The 17,687-nt window shown below is 44.2% G+C and overlaps 1 protein-coding gene across 4 annotated transcripts in view; it reads right to left on the bottom strand.

Annotated features, from left to right (window-relative positions):
- Positions 1 to 17,687, bottom strand: part of LOC134212637 (netrin receptor unc-5-like) — a 909,680-nt gene that overhangs the window by 378,668 nt on the left and 513,325 nt on the right. For all 4 annotated transcript variants that reach the window (XM_062690661.1, XM_062690659.1, XM_062690660.1 and 1 more), the window contains 2 exons: positions 11,789 to 11,867; positions 330 to 500 (listed from right to left, as the gene is read on the bottom strand). In XM_062690661.1, the coding sequence (XP_062546645.1) occupies positions 330 to 500; positions 11,789 to 11,867 (250 nt within the window). The remainder of the gene's footprint in view (positions 1 to 329; positions 501 to 11,788; positions 11,868 to 17,687) is intronic.

Below are 17,687 nucleotides of genomic sequence, written 5' to 3'. Positions count from 1 at the left end.
GTTTGAATTTGCATAAACATAGTTTGCATTCAGTGTGAAATGGATCGTAACCAGTTTACAGGCCAGCAGCGCAATAGAACCACCATTTGGAAAAGGGGGTTCGTGTTTGGAGAGCAAATAAATACTACCGCCCCCGCATAAGGGCCCACTGCATGATGTGCCAAAACCACGACGAAGTGGAAGGTTGTTTAAATAGCACCGAACGATTCGAAAGCATAGGTACACTACAAAAAGCTTTTCGATGTTATCTCCTGGGAGCATTTGTCACGTCTTCAAGCATCTCGTTGCTGTCACCCAGCTCCATAAGGTCGGAATGAAAAGGTGCTTACCTGTGCAGGGAAGACAGTCCGGAGTGGTGTCGGTGTTGTGGCCAACGCAGGGAGCTCCACTGTTCAGTGGAAGTGGATTGTTGCACACTCGGTTTCGTTTCTGACCTTGCTTCGGGTGGCCGGGACACTTGCAGTCCGTCCAGGGACCCCACGAACTCCAACCTCCATCAACTAGAAATAGAACAACGATAAAGATGTGTTAGGGAAAACGTGTATCAGTAAATCATCAGCATAATCTGGAATTTATTTGAATCTGTTTTAAACGAACATCATAATCTATTAGCCAGCGCAAGTCAAATGCCGTTAACCTCTCGAAAGAGATGATACCAAAAATGTTCACATCGCCATAAAACACATGTCATCGGTTAATCCCCCTGCTGTTCCAAGTCGTTCCACCGAGAGGGCAGATAACCAGAAAACTGCATCAGACGACAGACCCGCTCCTATTATTCCAACCCCTTTTCGTGGCAGTTAGCAGAGGCGCACAATGAGAAAGACATCGCATCATCGTCTTAAATTATCTCGCGAGATGCCTTCCTATCCGTTTTCATTCCCGAGCGGCTACAAACTGTAACGACAAAAGAGCCCCCAGACCCATAAAATGCGCTCCGAAATTATCAATAACGACGGCTTTATCTATTTATTGTTCCGTGTGCTGTCTGTGCCGCGCCAGCTCCTATACGCCCTCTAACCCGAACCCCGACGGGCTGCGTTTTGTTCGGATACGTCGGTTTCCATTTTTATGTTAATGCATTTTTGGTTTATGTTCACGGGTATGTACATACTAATTTGATGCGGTTGTTGGGGGTGCTGGGCGGTGCGTGCCCGCTCGATAAGCGCGCTCCAGACGCGGATGCCGAGCAGAGCGGAAGGGTTACGACGGCGATGCGACATGGACGAAACATGAAATAAATTAACGGATTAAGCACAGTTAAGTGCACGCTTTGGTAAGATGCTGATTTATGTGCCGAGCTTCGATTGATTGAGGTAAGTGAAGTTGCACTCGGGTTGCATGCGTACCAAGGTCGGAGAGGTTATCGCGTTGGCTTGCTCGAAGGCGAACGAGCTAGTTAGGAACTGGGAGCATTAAATTCCACTGCGTTATTCGTGCTGTTGACATATACACGTATTAAACCCTAATATGGACAATCCACATGTATTATATTTACATACATGACGGTCCACAGCATCACTTGGAAATGCCAAATTAGCATGCCATTGATCCTTCACAGATTAGCCTTAATGGACACCCGAATTAGCGCTTTAGTTTATTGGTGATTTATTCTTTTTAAAGTCTACTTTCAATGCTCATATAACACCATCGGTTTAGTTTGCAGCCCTTAACTAGCGGTAGTTTGTAATCATGGCTACGCTTAGAATGGACCGGTTTAGTATCAGGATCAGAAAAAAAACGAAGAGAAATAAGAGCGTACTGGGAGGTGTGGGTTCGATTCCTACAAAAAAGAAGTGGATATTTTTGCATATTTCATAAATATTCTCCTCCTCAAAACAGATGTTTTCGGTCCTCAGTATCGTTTTTCACAAAGTAAAAAGTAAGACGTAAGTCAATAACCTAAACTTGTAAAAAAAAGTTATAAATAGTTAGAACACATTGTTGAGAAAATACTCAAACTGAAAATTGATTGGAATTGAGCTTGAACATTTCCAACCTGATTTTTTGTGAACAGAAATATCAGTCGTGAATAGTAATGCACACAATTTCTGTCAGCCTAACTACACTGCCGCTGACCGCATAATAAATGTCCGTTGTACTAATTTTAATTAAACGCCCATCAGCCCAATCAAACATCACAATGCAAACGAGCTCGTCATCCGAAAGCCACAACATATTGACATGCACCTGTCACTCCGGTTTGAAATGTTATGATTACTCAATATATTTAAATACAGTTCGCCGCCTCATTGAGCCTTCATCAGTCTATCTATCTTCATCCAAAGCACGGCCGCGGTCGTCGTCGTCGTCATCGTCATCGAAATGCACACGAACCGACATCAAAAGATTAAAACCGCCACCCAGAGGGACTCCTCCGGGCGGCTGAGGAGATTCGTCATGCGCTGCGCAGGCTGCCAGAGCATTGAAAAGCAAAAGAAAAATTTCCAATTCCCCGAACGACATGCTTCCGAACACTCACTCGCAACGCTTCCCCGTTCGAATATTTTTATCAGGTGCGCCCGCCGTACAATAAAACTTGAAAGCTAAATGCAATGCAAGTATATATAGTTCGGATGAACTGAAAGAACCGGAGGAATAAGCTGAAAAGGCTTCTGTTCGGTTCCCCAATCGGAGATTTGGAAAAAAAATCCGGGGGAGCCTCTGGATTAAAGCCCGAGTAGCAGACTCTTCTGATTTCCTTTTTTTAATTTACAAAAAGCCTTCGAGTGATATTGGGAAAAAAAGATACGAAGGAAATGGAGTCAGACAGACAGCACCAGACAGTCAAGTTCTTATGATGAATTCAAGGGGGAACACAGGGAGCCGACAGAAAAGTGAAAGAACGATAAGAGCTGAAATCCCTTCCACTTTTCGGATTTATGAAAAAAAATCGGAAAGAATGTCATGAACATGTGTCTGACGCCGTTGCATGCCGCCACCGCCGCAGCCGGTCCATGCACTGGAGAACCATTCGAATACGCACAGAAGAGTGCCACTTTACACCGCGTGTGCAAGATGAGGGAGAACGATGAAAAACTTATCATATGGAGGGTATTAAAGAGGCGTCATTAAAAACGACTTATTCCAACCGTGTTCGAGTTCTTTGAGGGATTAGTCACTTGGATGTCTTGCATTATTACGACTTTTAATGTTTGGAAGTGGAACATCGTGAATGTCAGAACTGGAAAACGGGCGCTGATAGCAGTTTCCTGTGTGGAATTACTGAAATAATGATTAGACTAGCTCTCAAGATGATGAAACATAATTTCCCGACGTCCAGCTGAGCGTTCTATAACTAGTCACATTTTACAACAGACAATTATATCCCGTCTGGATGCGAGAATAAACTTCAACTATGCATGACAAGTTCCTCCGACCGATTCATCAGGAGAAGTTCTCGTTATTCTATCTCTGGCAGTCGGTCCACAATAGTGCCTATTCCCACCGCATTTGAAACTATGCCCACCAAATGGCGAAGGTGGTCGTCAGCAGTCGTGCGTGATTTTAATTGCAGATAAATTTCTCGAGATTATTTGAACTGACAAGCATTTAAAACAGCGAGACGCCTTTTTTCATCGCGCTTTTTCGAACAAATGTTCCGGGCTGGCCCAATGGTCAACGGTGTGCATAGAGCAGTATCATAGATGTCATAAAAGCTGGGAATGAAATTCTTCTTGACAGGTGGGATTGCACTTCATGGGAAGTTCGTTAAGGTTGTCCGTCCATCTGTTCCATCTGTGTGCGGATCAGCAGCAGAAGCGCTCTGTTGATGAAGTTTAATTTATGTCATAGTTGAGATTTCTGATCTCCGCGGCGGCGCTGATGTTGGTTTACCTTTTCGTGGCATTTGTGCGATAATTTATGACTGACAGTCCGTAAGGTCGAGAAGGAACATGTGAAAATGACTGGAAAAATTATGCAAAATTTGGACTAGATTTATTCATTTCGTGGTAGGTTAGCTTTTATAACGGATGACAGGTTCCATAAATTATTGATCATAAGAATGGTCTACATTTGGAATAATGTAGAGTTAACATAATTCGGATTCGAATGCATGATCCTTCCATAGTTGTAAAAAGTTTTCAAACAAACAATGCCAATTCGTCCAATCTGACATATCTATTGAATGTCGAGTATCTACTAGCATACAGAATAGGCAAAACGATTTTATTGAAGAAGCAAACTGGTTCCAGGGTGCCCAATATCATATCTGGATGTCATAATTCCACTAGTCTTCCAAAATGCTGAAATTTGATACCCATATTGCTAGTATGGAGCAAAAATATTGAACTGTCCATTTTGGGCCGGTTCCCGAAGGGTCAGTTCGAAGAAACCCTGTTGTTGGCCATTTCTGGAAAAGGTGTCACCATGATTTTTGGTTCTGACATAATCCCTACCTACAATAGCAATATATTTACTTGCAACAGGTTGCATTCGACGCGGAATCTATTACAATGAAAAGTATTACAAATATATAAAATAAACAATAAACACATTTAACAAATTAAAATGATTGACGATCTCTCTGTGCCCCGAGAGAAACGTCCAATTTGTTACCCATTGCGAGATATGACGAGGTTTCCTTATAAAATTTTAGTCCATCAGTCAAATCCCGCAAATGTGTTTTCATTGCGTTTTGCATTTTGTCTACAACAGCCAAGTGCCTATCTTCAGGCCCTAACACAGAACATTCAGGAATGGAACATACACAATTCCACTCAGACATTTGTCACTAACATGTAAGATAAAATGAACCGTAAAAAATCCTTCTTAATTTTTCGCTATTAAAAACCGCTAGTGCGTTCCGGAGTTATAAAAAACATTGATTTTAATCCCCATTGTTCCCACCTTTGGGAAAAAAAACTTTAAAATCGATTTTTATTTTCAAAAACTGCTGCAATGCATTCAAATGAACGCAAATAAATGCGAATTGATGGAAATTATTGAATTTATCTCCCTGAAGTGCAATCTTGACCTCTTTTATGTGCTTTTCTTGTTACTCTTATGTATTTTCTTGGTTTATAATACACGAGAAAGGCACCATCACCGCTAAGCGGATTATTCTGTTTTTTTTTATGAATAGTTCGATTTTTTACAGATTTTCTCAACATACCATTGCCTAATGATTCCATAGATTTCCCAAACTTTATGGAAGCTCAACGACCTTGCCGAGCGCTCCTCTTCGGCAGGTTTAGTCATCAACGTCAACAAAACCAAATCGTTGGATGTAAACACGGCGACTCCTTCCAGTTTCACAGTAGCCGGGCAACCAGTGGAGAATGTTGAAAGCTTCCAATATCTTGGTAGCCAAATGGCGTCGGATGGCGGTACCAAGATCGACATAGGCGCACGGATCAAGAAAGCAAGGGCTGCCTTTGCGAGTTTAAGAAATATCTGGAAAAACAGGCAGATAAGTGAACGCACCAAAATACGAATTTTCAACTCTAACGTGAAATCTGTGCTGTTATACGCTAGCGAAACATGGTGTGTATCAGTGGAGAACACTCAACGGCTGCAGGTGTTCATTAACAGATGCCTGCGGTATATAATTCGGGCCTGGTGGCCTCACAACTGGATCTCAAACAATGAGCTCCATCGTCGTTGTCACCAGAGGCCGATAGCAACAGAAATTCGGGATCGGAAGTGGGGCTGGGTCGGCCACACTCTACGTAGGGGCGGAAACGAAATCTGTAAACAAGCATTAGACTGGAACCCAGCGGGACATCGCAGCAGAGGCAGACCCAGAGGCTCATGGCGGCGAAGCCTCAATAAAGAAATAAAAGAAGTCGACCGAAATCCAACCTGGCAACAGGTTAAAGCGATAACTGGACAACGCTCAGGATGGAGATCTTTCAAGTCGGCCATGTGCACCACCGGAGGTGTACAGGACCCATAAGTAAGTAAGTTATGGATTTATCATGGAATGCGGGACGCTTTCCGGGACACCTGGCAATGCGGGACAGGTAGGCTGAATCCGGGACTGTCCCGCACAATCCGGGACGTCTGGTAACTTTACCTTAGTGGCAATATAACTCGCGAATGCATGGATCGATCAACAAAAATTTCTCACTAATCGATTCGTCCTCAGGTCAGCTGTGTTTATAAACTTGAAAATTTAGAATATTGCGCAAGGAAAGTTGAACAAATGTAAAAATTTAACGTTTTCCTACGTTTTGAAGAAAAGTTTTGAACACAAGTTTGAACTGAATTCGATCTATAGTGCGATGCTGCAAAGAGGAAGCCTTGTTCAATGGAATAAAACAGTGCTGCTTCTTTTTAAAAAACGAAAAAAAGGTGCTGCTAAACTGGTCCTATCATAGCTGGAACGTGGAGCTTCAAATAGGGGACATGTACATACGAAGTCCTCAAACAAGTTTTAAACCCCGCAAGCCTATCATGAAGACCGGGAGAGACTACCGCTGAAGTTGTGAGAAAGCCGAGGGTGCTCGATTCGGAGTCCAGATATGGCTTGTTGCACTTTAACATTTTTCACTTGATTCCAGGGGACGCAACTGTCCGCACTGATGTGGTAAGAGCTTGGTTCTGTTTTTTTTTTATTTTAGCTCTATTTGTCCCGTTGTCCCGTTGGGCACTACGTGAGCGAATTTCATTTTATTGTCATTTCGTCATCATCTCGACTGCAACGCTAACACTTGGCTAGTGCATAGTTTGAAGTCTTTGTACATGTTTGATCATTCATTCGCTTGAGAAAGCGAACGTGTTGCTCGGCGGTCCGCAGACCGAACTACAACAACGCAACTGTCAAACGCATCGAATTCGTTCAACGTCGATTTCTCGGTACGCACTCCACAACCTCCCCTGGAGGGACCCACTAAGACTTTCTAGCTACGAGAGCCGCTGCCAGATGATCTGCTTAGAACCTCAGCGTATCCGAAAGGAAGTAGGCAGAGCATCAAACACAGGGCTGACAATCGTCATCGTCATAGCACGAAATGCCACAGTAACGACGAGTTGCATTGTCTTCATTGCTACTCTACACATCGTCAATGACGCGCACGACGTTAGCTTTCGTCGTCTTACCAAATCGTCATGACGATATCGAAGAACGAAGACTTCATACCCTTATTCTTCAAGCGGTAGCTGCCATACGAAGATTTCTATTGATCATTTGTAATAATGAATTTGAAGTAACGTATGAAAGCGTAATGAATGTTATCGATACATTTATGTTACAAAAGTTCCTACTATTTGTTAATTTGAGACGCTATTATGTTTTAACCAGTATGTCTATAATGACGTGCAATCAATTGTGTGAAGAAGTGAGGACGAAAGTCGTCATAACTTTTGGCTGCGCGACTATCGTCGTGTTACGCATGCGGCGCGTAGAAAACGAGTAGGTGTTGCGTCGTGCAATGTTATGACGAAGACTAATTTTTTTTCGCTTTATTCATACGACGAGAATGACTATTGTCAGCCCTGCAAACATAGCCGACATTTTGCAAGGTAGAATCAACGTACGACCCCGACAACTGCGGAATAACGCAATACTAAGACTTCCTTTTGGAAGTGGCACACCCGAACAGGAAAAAAAAAAGACTTCCTTTTCACCACACAAACTATGGTCTAAGTAGTGCTCTTTATGGCTTGCAGCGTATCTATAGAGTGGCGTAAGCTTTTGTTTTCCACTTGAGATGCCCTCTGTCGGATCTTTGCAACGTTTTTCACCAACCAGAACAATTGATGCATGTAGATTACAATTAATGTACTGTTTTTTAATGTATTTATTTATTTTTCAATCATCTTTGGGACTGTGTCTAGTCTGTTTGTGTAATTCAAGAAATAAACAGAAATAAACAGTTCTGCCTAGAAGGTCGGCAGTCGTGTTCCCTAGAATCACGCAGTGTCCCGGGACGCTGTGACCGATGGCCACTAGGCAGATGGCTATTTTTACGAATATGTAATTTGGCCGAACAAACCATTAGGTCGATACCCATTTGACCGAAATAAACATGCGGCCAAAAAAGTCGTTAAAACGGTCGAAAACGTCATCTGGCCGAACGGGTCACACCATCGTAAATATCGATTGCTTAACGGCTCATACGACCAAAAATGTCGTTTGGTCTAGCAACAGTGAATGTCTGAAGGGATGAATGATAATTGAGAAGTGAGAAAAAAATGAATGAGAAGGAAAAAATGAGAAATTGAGACAAAAAGTCATTTGACCGAAAGCGACTAAAAGGACATATGGTTGAAAAAGGTTGCACTGGTTGGTGACGATATTAGAAAACAGATGACTGTTTTACAGTCAAATTTAGTCCGGGAGTTAGATTGTCGATTGTATAATGGAACTTCCGTGTATTTAGTTATAATCATATTGAAACAATCTTACCTAAAAAATCAATTTCCGAAAAGTTCAACTCTTTTCATTACACCACGTATTGTATTTCATAGATCCAAATCGTGATCCTCTGAAAAAAAGCCTTTCAAGCATCAATAATACTCTCCACACGCCAGATAGGAAGATTGATTTCATATTTTTCAAAAAGGGGAATTATATGTGACTGGATTCAGTCACAATCAAGTTGCTGCAACCATTTTTGTCTGACTTGTGCTGCTCGGGAGACGTCTTACTACTCACTTTTCACTCCTCGCTTCTTACTATGTGAGAATTGTGAGAATTGAGAAATGAGAAGTAGGAAATGAAGTGTGGGTGATAAGTGAGAAATTTCACTTTTCAGTCTTCATTTCTCACCTCTCGTTGTGAGAGAAATTTGAAATGAAACATGAGAAATGAGCGGTGCAAAATGAGAAGTGACCAAAAGACTATATCGGCATTTATTTATCAAATGGTCTGTTCGGCCGAGCGACTTTTTCTACCATATGTTCCTTTTGGCCGTATGTCGCTTTCGTCCAAATGAGAACTCGGCTAGATTACTTTCAGATTTTCGTCGAATAACTTTCTGCCCAATTACCCATCCCGAACAACTTTGAGGATACAGAGGCCGGTAACCGTGTGCAGAATCCGGTTCCCTCATAGAAAAAAAGCGATCATATCATTTTCGATCGTTGCAGTAGCGAAGGCGACGGCTTTTCGGCATATACTGCCTATGATCGCATATCAGTCCCATCCTTGCTGGGTTTCCTATTCATATGGGACAAATATGCGATTGTGGGCAGTATAGCTTATGGTGAAAAATTAACACGCATGCTTTACCGCAAGCAGCCTCGGCGGGTGCTGAGTAGGCTACACAGAGGTCTGTCCCAAGTGTCCCATCCGTTACCAGTTGTTTGTTCTGTGCGGTTTGTATAGGGTCTGAATCTATGCCCGTCTTAGCCTTAAAGTGGGGGAGGAAAGTCAACCCCGGGCGATAGAGATCCCGAGAATCTTGATGAGCTAACGGTTAGGTATTGGTGGTTCGTTCGAAGATGCCTATATGTTATCAGATCCTAGTCTCCAACCGGTATGTCCTGAATTTGAAGTTGCCAATCCGGAGGCATTGTTGTAGTGAAAGTTCCATATGAAATCCAGAATAATCCCACGGAAACCCCACTCCAATAGCTGCCACTAGGAGATGAACGTGCGGTTAAACGCCTTCGAGATATCTATGGAGATGAAATCCTCATATTTCCCTTCCTTGAAGGCAGGAGCACATCCCGTTGGTTGACAAAATACGAGCTAATTCCGAGCCAGGGTGGAACCGCGCTGCTTGATTACAGTTCCTCACGTAGCTAACGGTTGGAGAGTTCACGGTTGGAGTTGGATGGATACTGATAGGGATCCTGAACCCGAATCTTATCGTCCGGAAAGTGAATTGACATTCCCCTACAGTTCTGCTGCTGTCTGTGAGGAATTCACTGAATCGAGTAACCCCTCCCATTGTTACTTTTCAGCGTCTATGGTAGTGATCTGACACTACCGATGTTTCTCTCTGTAAATATCCAAAGTACTTGCATTAAATGGTTGGTTAGGAGGAAGCTTCCTAAGCGCTCAGAGGGCCTTTCTCCTAGCCTGAATTAGGCAGCTGGTTTGTGAAATCGTGGCGTGAGAAACATATAAGGTCACTCGGGTAAACTTGGGGAAGGAGACCGGTATGTCAGTTTCCAACGAGTCCCTCAGCAATTGCTGATAGTTCTCCAAGCCAGAATCTTCATAGCGCCACCGTGGACGCTTGGCAATAGTGTTAGATACAAGGATGGAATAGTGATTGTTACCGTGAAGGTAAGTATTTGTTTCTTATTTTAAGGTCGAGAGGGCAGTCTTGCTACCCACAGTGACGTTAATAAAGTAACCGAGTGTCGAAAGTTGATCCCGATCTTGCTGAGTTCACTCTTAGAGCGCGGTCCATAGCGATTGACGTCCTGGAGGCCAATGACCGAGTATATTCCACTGGAAGCAGCTGGAGGTCTGCTCTGTTCACTCTTGAACTCCAGGGAGGCTACTGTTACAAGGTGAAACCTGACATAATCCAATTCCAAATTTGCCTCATATTTCCAGCAGCACACATCTCAAGAAAAATCAGACCACGACGAAAACCATTTCTTCATCTTTTCTGCATTGCACCTTACTTGAGAAAGTGATTTTCAGTCATGTTGATCGCCTAGTTGAGATTTGTGGCATTGAAAACACGAGTGAGGGCAGAACGAGTAATTGCAGCAGCCATAAGTGGATTCCATCGTGTATGTCTTGAAAAAATAAAATCGATATGTTGAACGAATAGAAAAATCATCCATCTTATGAAACTGCGTAGCCATTAAAACCTGTTAGAGTAAACGCTATTCGACGAAATATATCTAATGAGTTCAATTACAAAATTAAATCTCGTTGTGTTACCAAGGATAGTAATCATTAGGTGCTAAGTGCCTTGTAACAAAAGTGTTTTGTCCAATCGTACTAGACTCGAATAGTGAACAATTATTCGTTTGTTATAGCATTCCCATTCAATCTACACATTTTAATGATTCGTTCGGTAGATTGCAGATGGGAACGGACATCAGATCTCTGTCTCGTGTTTCACAATCATATTATTATGAAATAAAAAACTGAAAATTCTAAGAATAGTTTATCTCAATAGTTGTGTAATCAATTATTGATTAAAACGCTACCTTATGAGTTGTTTAAAAGCTCATTTTAAAGTTACTTATAATCCTGTTCACAGATCGAACAAATAGTAAGCCAAACTTACTGTTTGTAACTTTGAAAGCAATGTTGAAAGCAATGTTGTTGTAGATGTTAGACACGTAATCAAAATTGAAGAATAATACATAACCATAAATGAGAAATATTTTAATCCACTTAAACAAACAAAATCGGCTTCATTGCATACACTTCTATGACTTTTTTCGGAAGCTCCTAATAATGCCATCCCCATAAATCGTCCGCTTTATTTGACAAAATCCATAAGTCCTCTACACAACAGCAACAGCAGCAGCAGTACGATGCGAACCGGAGTCATGCACTTGAAGCTGTTCCATTCATGCCTTGTTCCAAGCAATTCACCGTCCCATCCATTGCAGCTCTGGAGAACAAGCAAAGAGAGAACACCGCCCCGGGGCACTTGAAAATGCATTAACTTTTCAAGAAAACAGCATCATTTACACAAAAACGGGACTCCACTTTCTTCTGCATCCCCTCTCAACGTTGCTGTCGCCGGTAGTATCATTAACTCAAGAAGAACGAGAGCAAAACCAGAGATACTCTCCGACCGACCGGTCGCCGATTTTGTTCAAACGAGAAATAAATTGTGTGGTATTCGTGTCTCTGTCCAGGACCCTTTATCGGCCAGTCAGCCGAAAAATGGCAGCAGAAAAAAGCAAAAGCACTTACCGTAGACGGTGAGACTGACGGGGTCCGAGACCCGCTTGCCGGCAATGTTCTCCGCAACACATGTATAATTGGCCATGTCCTGGAAAAATAAGAAGAAATACAATGAAGCGACATCAAAAAGAGGTACCTAAGTAGAAAAAAAAAACAAACATCTGAGGACTTTCCAGGATGAGGAGGATGAGTTTCATTGTGTCGGAAAGAAAAGACGGCTGATGATGGTTTCGGTGCACGAGAGATGGATGGAAAGATTACAGCGCCACTACTGGGCCACCTTCTCTCAAGCATCCGTACGGTTGCTGTTGTGTAGGTAGGTACGGCAGTGCTAAGTCCTTGTGCTGCGCTATTTTTGTGCAAGTATCTAATCTGTGAGAAAATTCTTGCCTTTACGCGCAGCAGTAGCAAAAGAAGCATCAACCAACCATTCAACAGAAGAATTAGCACAGTTTGAAAGCATTAGAACGGGGGAAGGTGTCTTTTTGCAATCGTCAAAAGGATACTTTTTTATCCATACCTATAGAGCGATGAGAAGGATGGTACTTTCAATTCTACAATGGAAAAGGTTTTATTTTCTTGCTCTTGATATGATCAGTGTTTGGGTACTTTTGTTGAAAGCTCATAGATGAGAAATATGATTTGTTCACGGATTTGATCACGGATAATTCGAAATAATTCTAGATGTAGGGGAACGGTTCGGCCCTTCATCTCGTAGCTCCTATTTCCATCCCATCAAAATCAAAGCAATGAAAAGGAATTTGGTTTGTTTCTTATTTTTGTGATTTTTTTCACCAGTGAGTACGCGTGTTAACAAAAAGAAGCGACGAGATTGATGATTTATTTCTGTATTGCGATGATATTAATTTTTTTTAATATATTTTTTTTCTTTCAACATTAAATAATAATAATAATAATAAAAATTTAGGTGGGAGCTCAGGTGAAATACCCTGGGCGTCCATGAAAAACCACCATTTCGAGTAGGTGGGAGCTGAAGGCCCAATTCCTAAGCACCAATGAAAAACCACCCTCGGGCGAGCACTGGCGCTTGAACCTAGCTATTTAGCACTGTAAAGAATTAAAAAACTTTTCAGAACCCGTAGCTTCCGGGAATGAAAGCACACCCAGATATGGAGTTACGCTCAAGAAGAATACCACCCATGCGATTGCCCGAGGAGGGAGTCCCTACTGGAGCTGGTCCTGGAACGGGGGACAGAGCGAGCGACCAGCGGCTAAAGGAAGGAGAGGTGCAACAGCGACCCTCTAGTCATTGGGCTCAGCCCGTGCCGACAAGGCAAAACAGAAACGGCAGCAGAAGAAATCACCAAGGCAATGCTGCACCTGCTGATGTTGCTGTGGTTGATCGACGTCAATCACTCACGTTAGCGGGCCGCCGACGGCAACGGATCATGTGGACAAGGAAGATGAATCAGTACGTGATCCGTTGCTACTACGTTTGCACCAGGATGGAGACGGATATGTCCGGCAGACCGGCGATGCTGGAGATGTTCAGATGCTTGACCAGAACAAGTTGTACACACGCCAGAGAGCTATTATGTCACATAATATGCTGACTCCAGAAGACGTAGAGTACATCAAGCGGGAAGTGCAGAGGGAATTAGGAGAGGAGGAGGAGGCAAGATCGAGCGATACGTCGAGAAGGAGTTCTGTTGGGTTGGATGCATCAATCGCAAGTAACCGTCACGATTCGATTGCACCCGCCGCTCCAGGACCAACAGTGGAATTGCAACGACAGCAATTGAAGGACGAACTAGCTAATCATATGGGCACAGCAGTTACACAGTTCCGTGGGACAGACCCCATGTCCCGACACCGGATACCCAAGTTGCAGTACTCCTATCGGTTGACGAGTACAGTAAGCATCCTCAGGATAGCAGGATATTTTGCCACAGTACTTGGAAAATTGTGGAGAACCTTGAGGAGCTGCAATTTATCGTGTATTCGGCTGCAGTGGCTGTTGTAAGAACGTTGGGATTGCGAACGCGTCCACAAAGTGAGAGTGATGGACGCGCACGCCCCAAAGCACGAAAACCCGCGTGGATGCGACGTCTGGAATCGCCACACTGCGGTCAAAGGTTGGTCGATTAACACAGTACAAACAGGGGGATCAATCAACCAGGCTAGTTCGGAATGTTGCTGAAATTGTGAAACCCACAGAACTCCGTGATCTCACCGAGGCGAACATAACTGAGATCCTCGACACCCATGTACAGCGGTTGAGTGCTCTTGCTAAACGACTGCGACGTTATGGAGAATGTTCGAAGCGGAAGGAGCAAAATCGAATGTTCAACATCAACGAAAGGGAGTTCTACAACCACATCCGAAACGACAAAGTCGACTTTGGCGAGGGCCTTCCGGAGATTGGAGAAGTCACGCAGTTTTGGTCCAATCTATGGGAGAACCCCGTCTTACACAACGGCGATGGGGTGTGGATGGCAGAAGAAGAGCAATATTGTGGTGGAATTGGAGACATGACCGCTATCAACGTGACCGCCCAAGACATACGTGAGGCTACTCGGTATACCAGGAATTGGGCTGCACCAGGACCCGATTTTGTGCATAATTTCTGATATAAAAAATGGTCCACGGGCGGATGGCGGACTGCTTCAACACGGTACTAGATAACCTTGGGCAGCTACAGGAATTCATCACTAGGAGTGTCACTTATCTTCCGCCGAAGGATCGGAACACTTTGAACCCAGCCATGTACAGACCAATAACGTGCCTTTCGAGTCTGTACAAAGTGCTGTCATCGGTAATAGCGAGGAGGGTGCAGAACCATTGCGACGTCAACAACCTGATGACCGAGGAACAAAAAGGTTGTTGACGTAACACACGAGGCTGCAAGGATCAGGTCATCATTGATGCAGTCGTTGTTGGGCAGGCCACCCACAAGCAAAGAAACCTGAGCATGGCGTATATCGACTATAAAAAGGCATACGACTCAGTACCTCACTCGTACCTTCTTAAGGTACTGCAGTTGTATAAGATAGACGGTAACGTCATCAGGCTAATGCAGCACGCTATGGGGATGTGGAGCACATCCCTACACATTACCGACGGAGAAAAGGTGTTACGGTCCAGGACTCGCAGCATCAGGAGGGGCATATTCCAAGGCGATACCTATAGTCCTCTATGGTTTTGCCTTGCCATGAACTCAACCAACACAACTATGGCTATCATTTGAAGAGTGGGGAAAGGAGTACAAACATTACCCACACCTTCTTTATGGCCGACTTGAAGCTGTTTGCGGAATCTGTGGAGAAGCTGTACCAATTTCTGCAGCTTGTAACGGTTCAGCAACAATATCCGGATGGAGATTGGTATCGATGAATGTCGGTTCATACATCTACACCGGGGTCACTGGGGTTTCCGCGTCAACGAACAGGAGGAGATTCGAAACATGGTTGAAGGCGAAACGTACAAGTTCCTAGGTTTCCTGTAACTGAAAGGAATTCGCCATACGACGATCAAGAAAGAGCTGCAGGAAAATTTCTTGGATCGTGTCAACGGTATTTTGAAGAGCCTCTTGTCGGCAGGCAACAAGGTGAAGGCGATAAATACGTTTGCTGTGCCCTTGTTGACATACAGTTTCGGGGTGGTGAAGTGGACCAAGACTGACTTGGAGGCGTTAGAACGAGCAGTACGAGTGGCGTTCACTAAGCATCGCATGCGCCATCCAAAATCGTCCATTGAGAGAGTCACCCTGCCACGTACAGTAGGAGGAAGAGGCGTCACCGATATACAAACACTATGTGTTTCCCAGATCCAGCAGTTGCGAAGATACTTCGTGGAAAGCCAGAACCGCCGCGAAATCTATCGCGCTGTGTGTGAAGCTGACCACGGATTCAGTGCCCTGCATCTGGCGCAGGAGGACTATCAGCTGAATTGCGACATCAAATCTGTCGACGAGATGATCGCATCGTGGAAGCAGAAGGAGTTGCATGGGACGCACCCCCATCAACTGGAGCTGGAATATATCGACAAAGCGGCGTCAAATACGTGGCTGGTACGGGGTGAACTCTTCTCGGAAACAGAACTATCGGCACTATATATTGCACGAAAACGTGGAGGACCGCTGCAGGAAGTGCAATTCAGTAGGAGAGACAATGGAACATATCGTGTCCGGGTGTTCAGCCTTAGCTGATTCAGCCTATCTCGGTCGTCATAACGAAGTAGCCAAGATTGTGCACCAACAGCTTGCTTTAAAGCACAACTTGGTTAACCAGTTTGTCGCTTACTACAAATATGTACCTGTCCCGGTTCTGAAAAATAGTTTCATGAAGCTGTACTGGGATCGCGAGATCATAACGGATGTCCTCATTCGTGCCAATCGGCCCGATATTGTGGTCTACGACAAAAGAATGAAGCGGGTAACCCTCATCGACATTGCTGTACCGCTAGACCATAATGTCCAAACAACATTCTCCAACAAGATAACGAAGTACCACGACTTGGCGGAGGAGTTGAAGCAGATGTGGCAGCTGGAGGACGTGCGTATAATTCCGGTTGTTATCTCAGCAACTGGAATCGTCCCGTCCCGTCTCAGTAACCTCCATAGCATCCAAAAAACAGTGGTTCTTGGAACTTGCAACATCGTAAGAAGATTCCTGAACCACCATAACTAATACATCCGGTGCAAACGTTTATTATAGGATTTTAAGTCAACCGGCGAATGAGATCCACAGAGCCTAATCCCCTTTGGCATTCAGATTGCCCGGGGTAGGTGAAAATTCCCAGCACACTTGCTGAGGAAGTGCCAAAACTCTATAATAATAATAATAAACAATAAAGTTAAAAAAAAATCAGTGGGTTTTCCTACCCAAAACATGGTCAAATTGTTAGTAAGGGAGTTCCAAAGAATGTCGAAACCATTTCCCAGGTCAGTCATCAGCACCCAGCCACTGGCGGAGTTAAGCTGGGGCACGATTGGGCAAGTAACACACCAAATCGAATAATTTCGATAACTACTAATTTTCTCACAGGTATCACAAGTTTGGCACGACAAATGCTGGGTGAAGCGTACCATTAATACTTCGCGTACCTGAAGGAATGAAATAGACCCTATTTTGCGGGGCTTAGCCTCTTACCCGGCAACTCCTATCCCTACCTCCACGTGGCGCTGGCCGGGATACGAGCAACCTTAGGGATGATCGGGTAACCAACCCCGGTGGGAACTGTGGTCGTATGCTGACAGGCAAGGGGGGATTTGTTCCTCTCCGGAGGTGCAAATCTGATCGAGCGTCTGTTCTCCATGTTCCGCTCCACAACAGCGTCTGTTCTCCATGTTAGGGGCAGCTGATCATCGTCCGAGTGCCAGCGGTGGACTTTAAACTAAACTGTGCACAACATGTTGGATCGTGTCAGCATCGAGAAGGCAGCCCCTTCAACGCGATGTAGGTAGCGCAACCCTGGTAAGGTAGCCCACCGAAGATTCTACAGTTACCAAGAAAGGCAAAAGTAGAGCAAACGGATTGATTCAACGGCAACAAACCCGGCAACGAATAAAGGACAACGATTGGAAAGTCGGATCTTGGAACGTGAGAACTTTGAATGAACCCGCACGTGTTGGGATCCTGGCTCGTGAGCTGCAGAAGGTCGGCGTGAGTGTGGCAGCAATCCAGGAAATGCGATGGCCCAGAACTGGAGAACGTGAATTCCAGGCGTGGATCACATAGCGAACACTTCATTCAAGTACCACAGCTACTATAGCGGCGGTGACAGAGCAGAATGAGGAGTTGCCTTCATGGTGATCGGGAAGCAGATGAAGCATGTTATCCGGTAGAAGCCGATAAGCGACCGCACATGCCCAAACGAACGATAAGCCTGATGACGTGAAGAATGAGTTCTATGAGAGCCTTGATAAGACCTACGGAGAATGCCCAAC

This window comes from Armigeres subalbatus, chromosome 2 (genome assembly GCF_024139115.2).
Source record: "Armigeres subalbatus isolate Guangzhou_Male chromosome 2, GZ_Asu_2, whole genome shotgun sequence".
In the NCBI taxonomy this organism is placed as follows: domain Eukaryota; kingdom Metazoa; phylum Arthropoda; class Insecta; order Diptera; family Culicidae; genus Armigeres; species Armigeres subalbatus.
The sequence above is the reverse complement of the archived record's forward strand: the minus strand, read 5'-3'. Positions and strand labels throughout refer to the sequence as shown.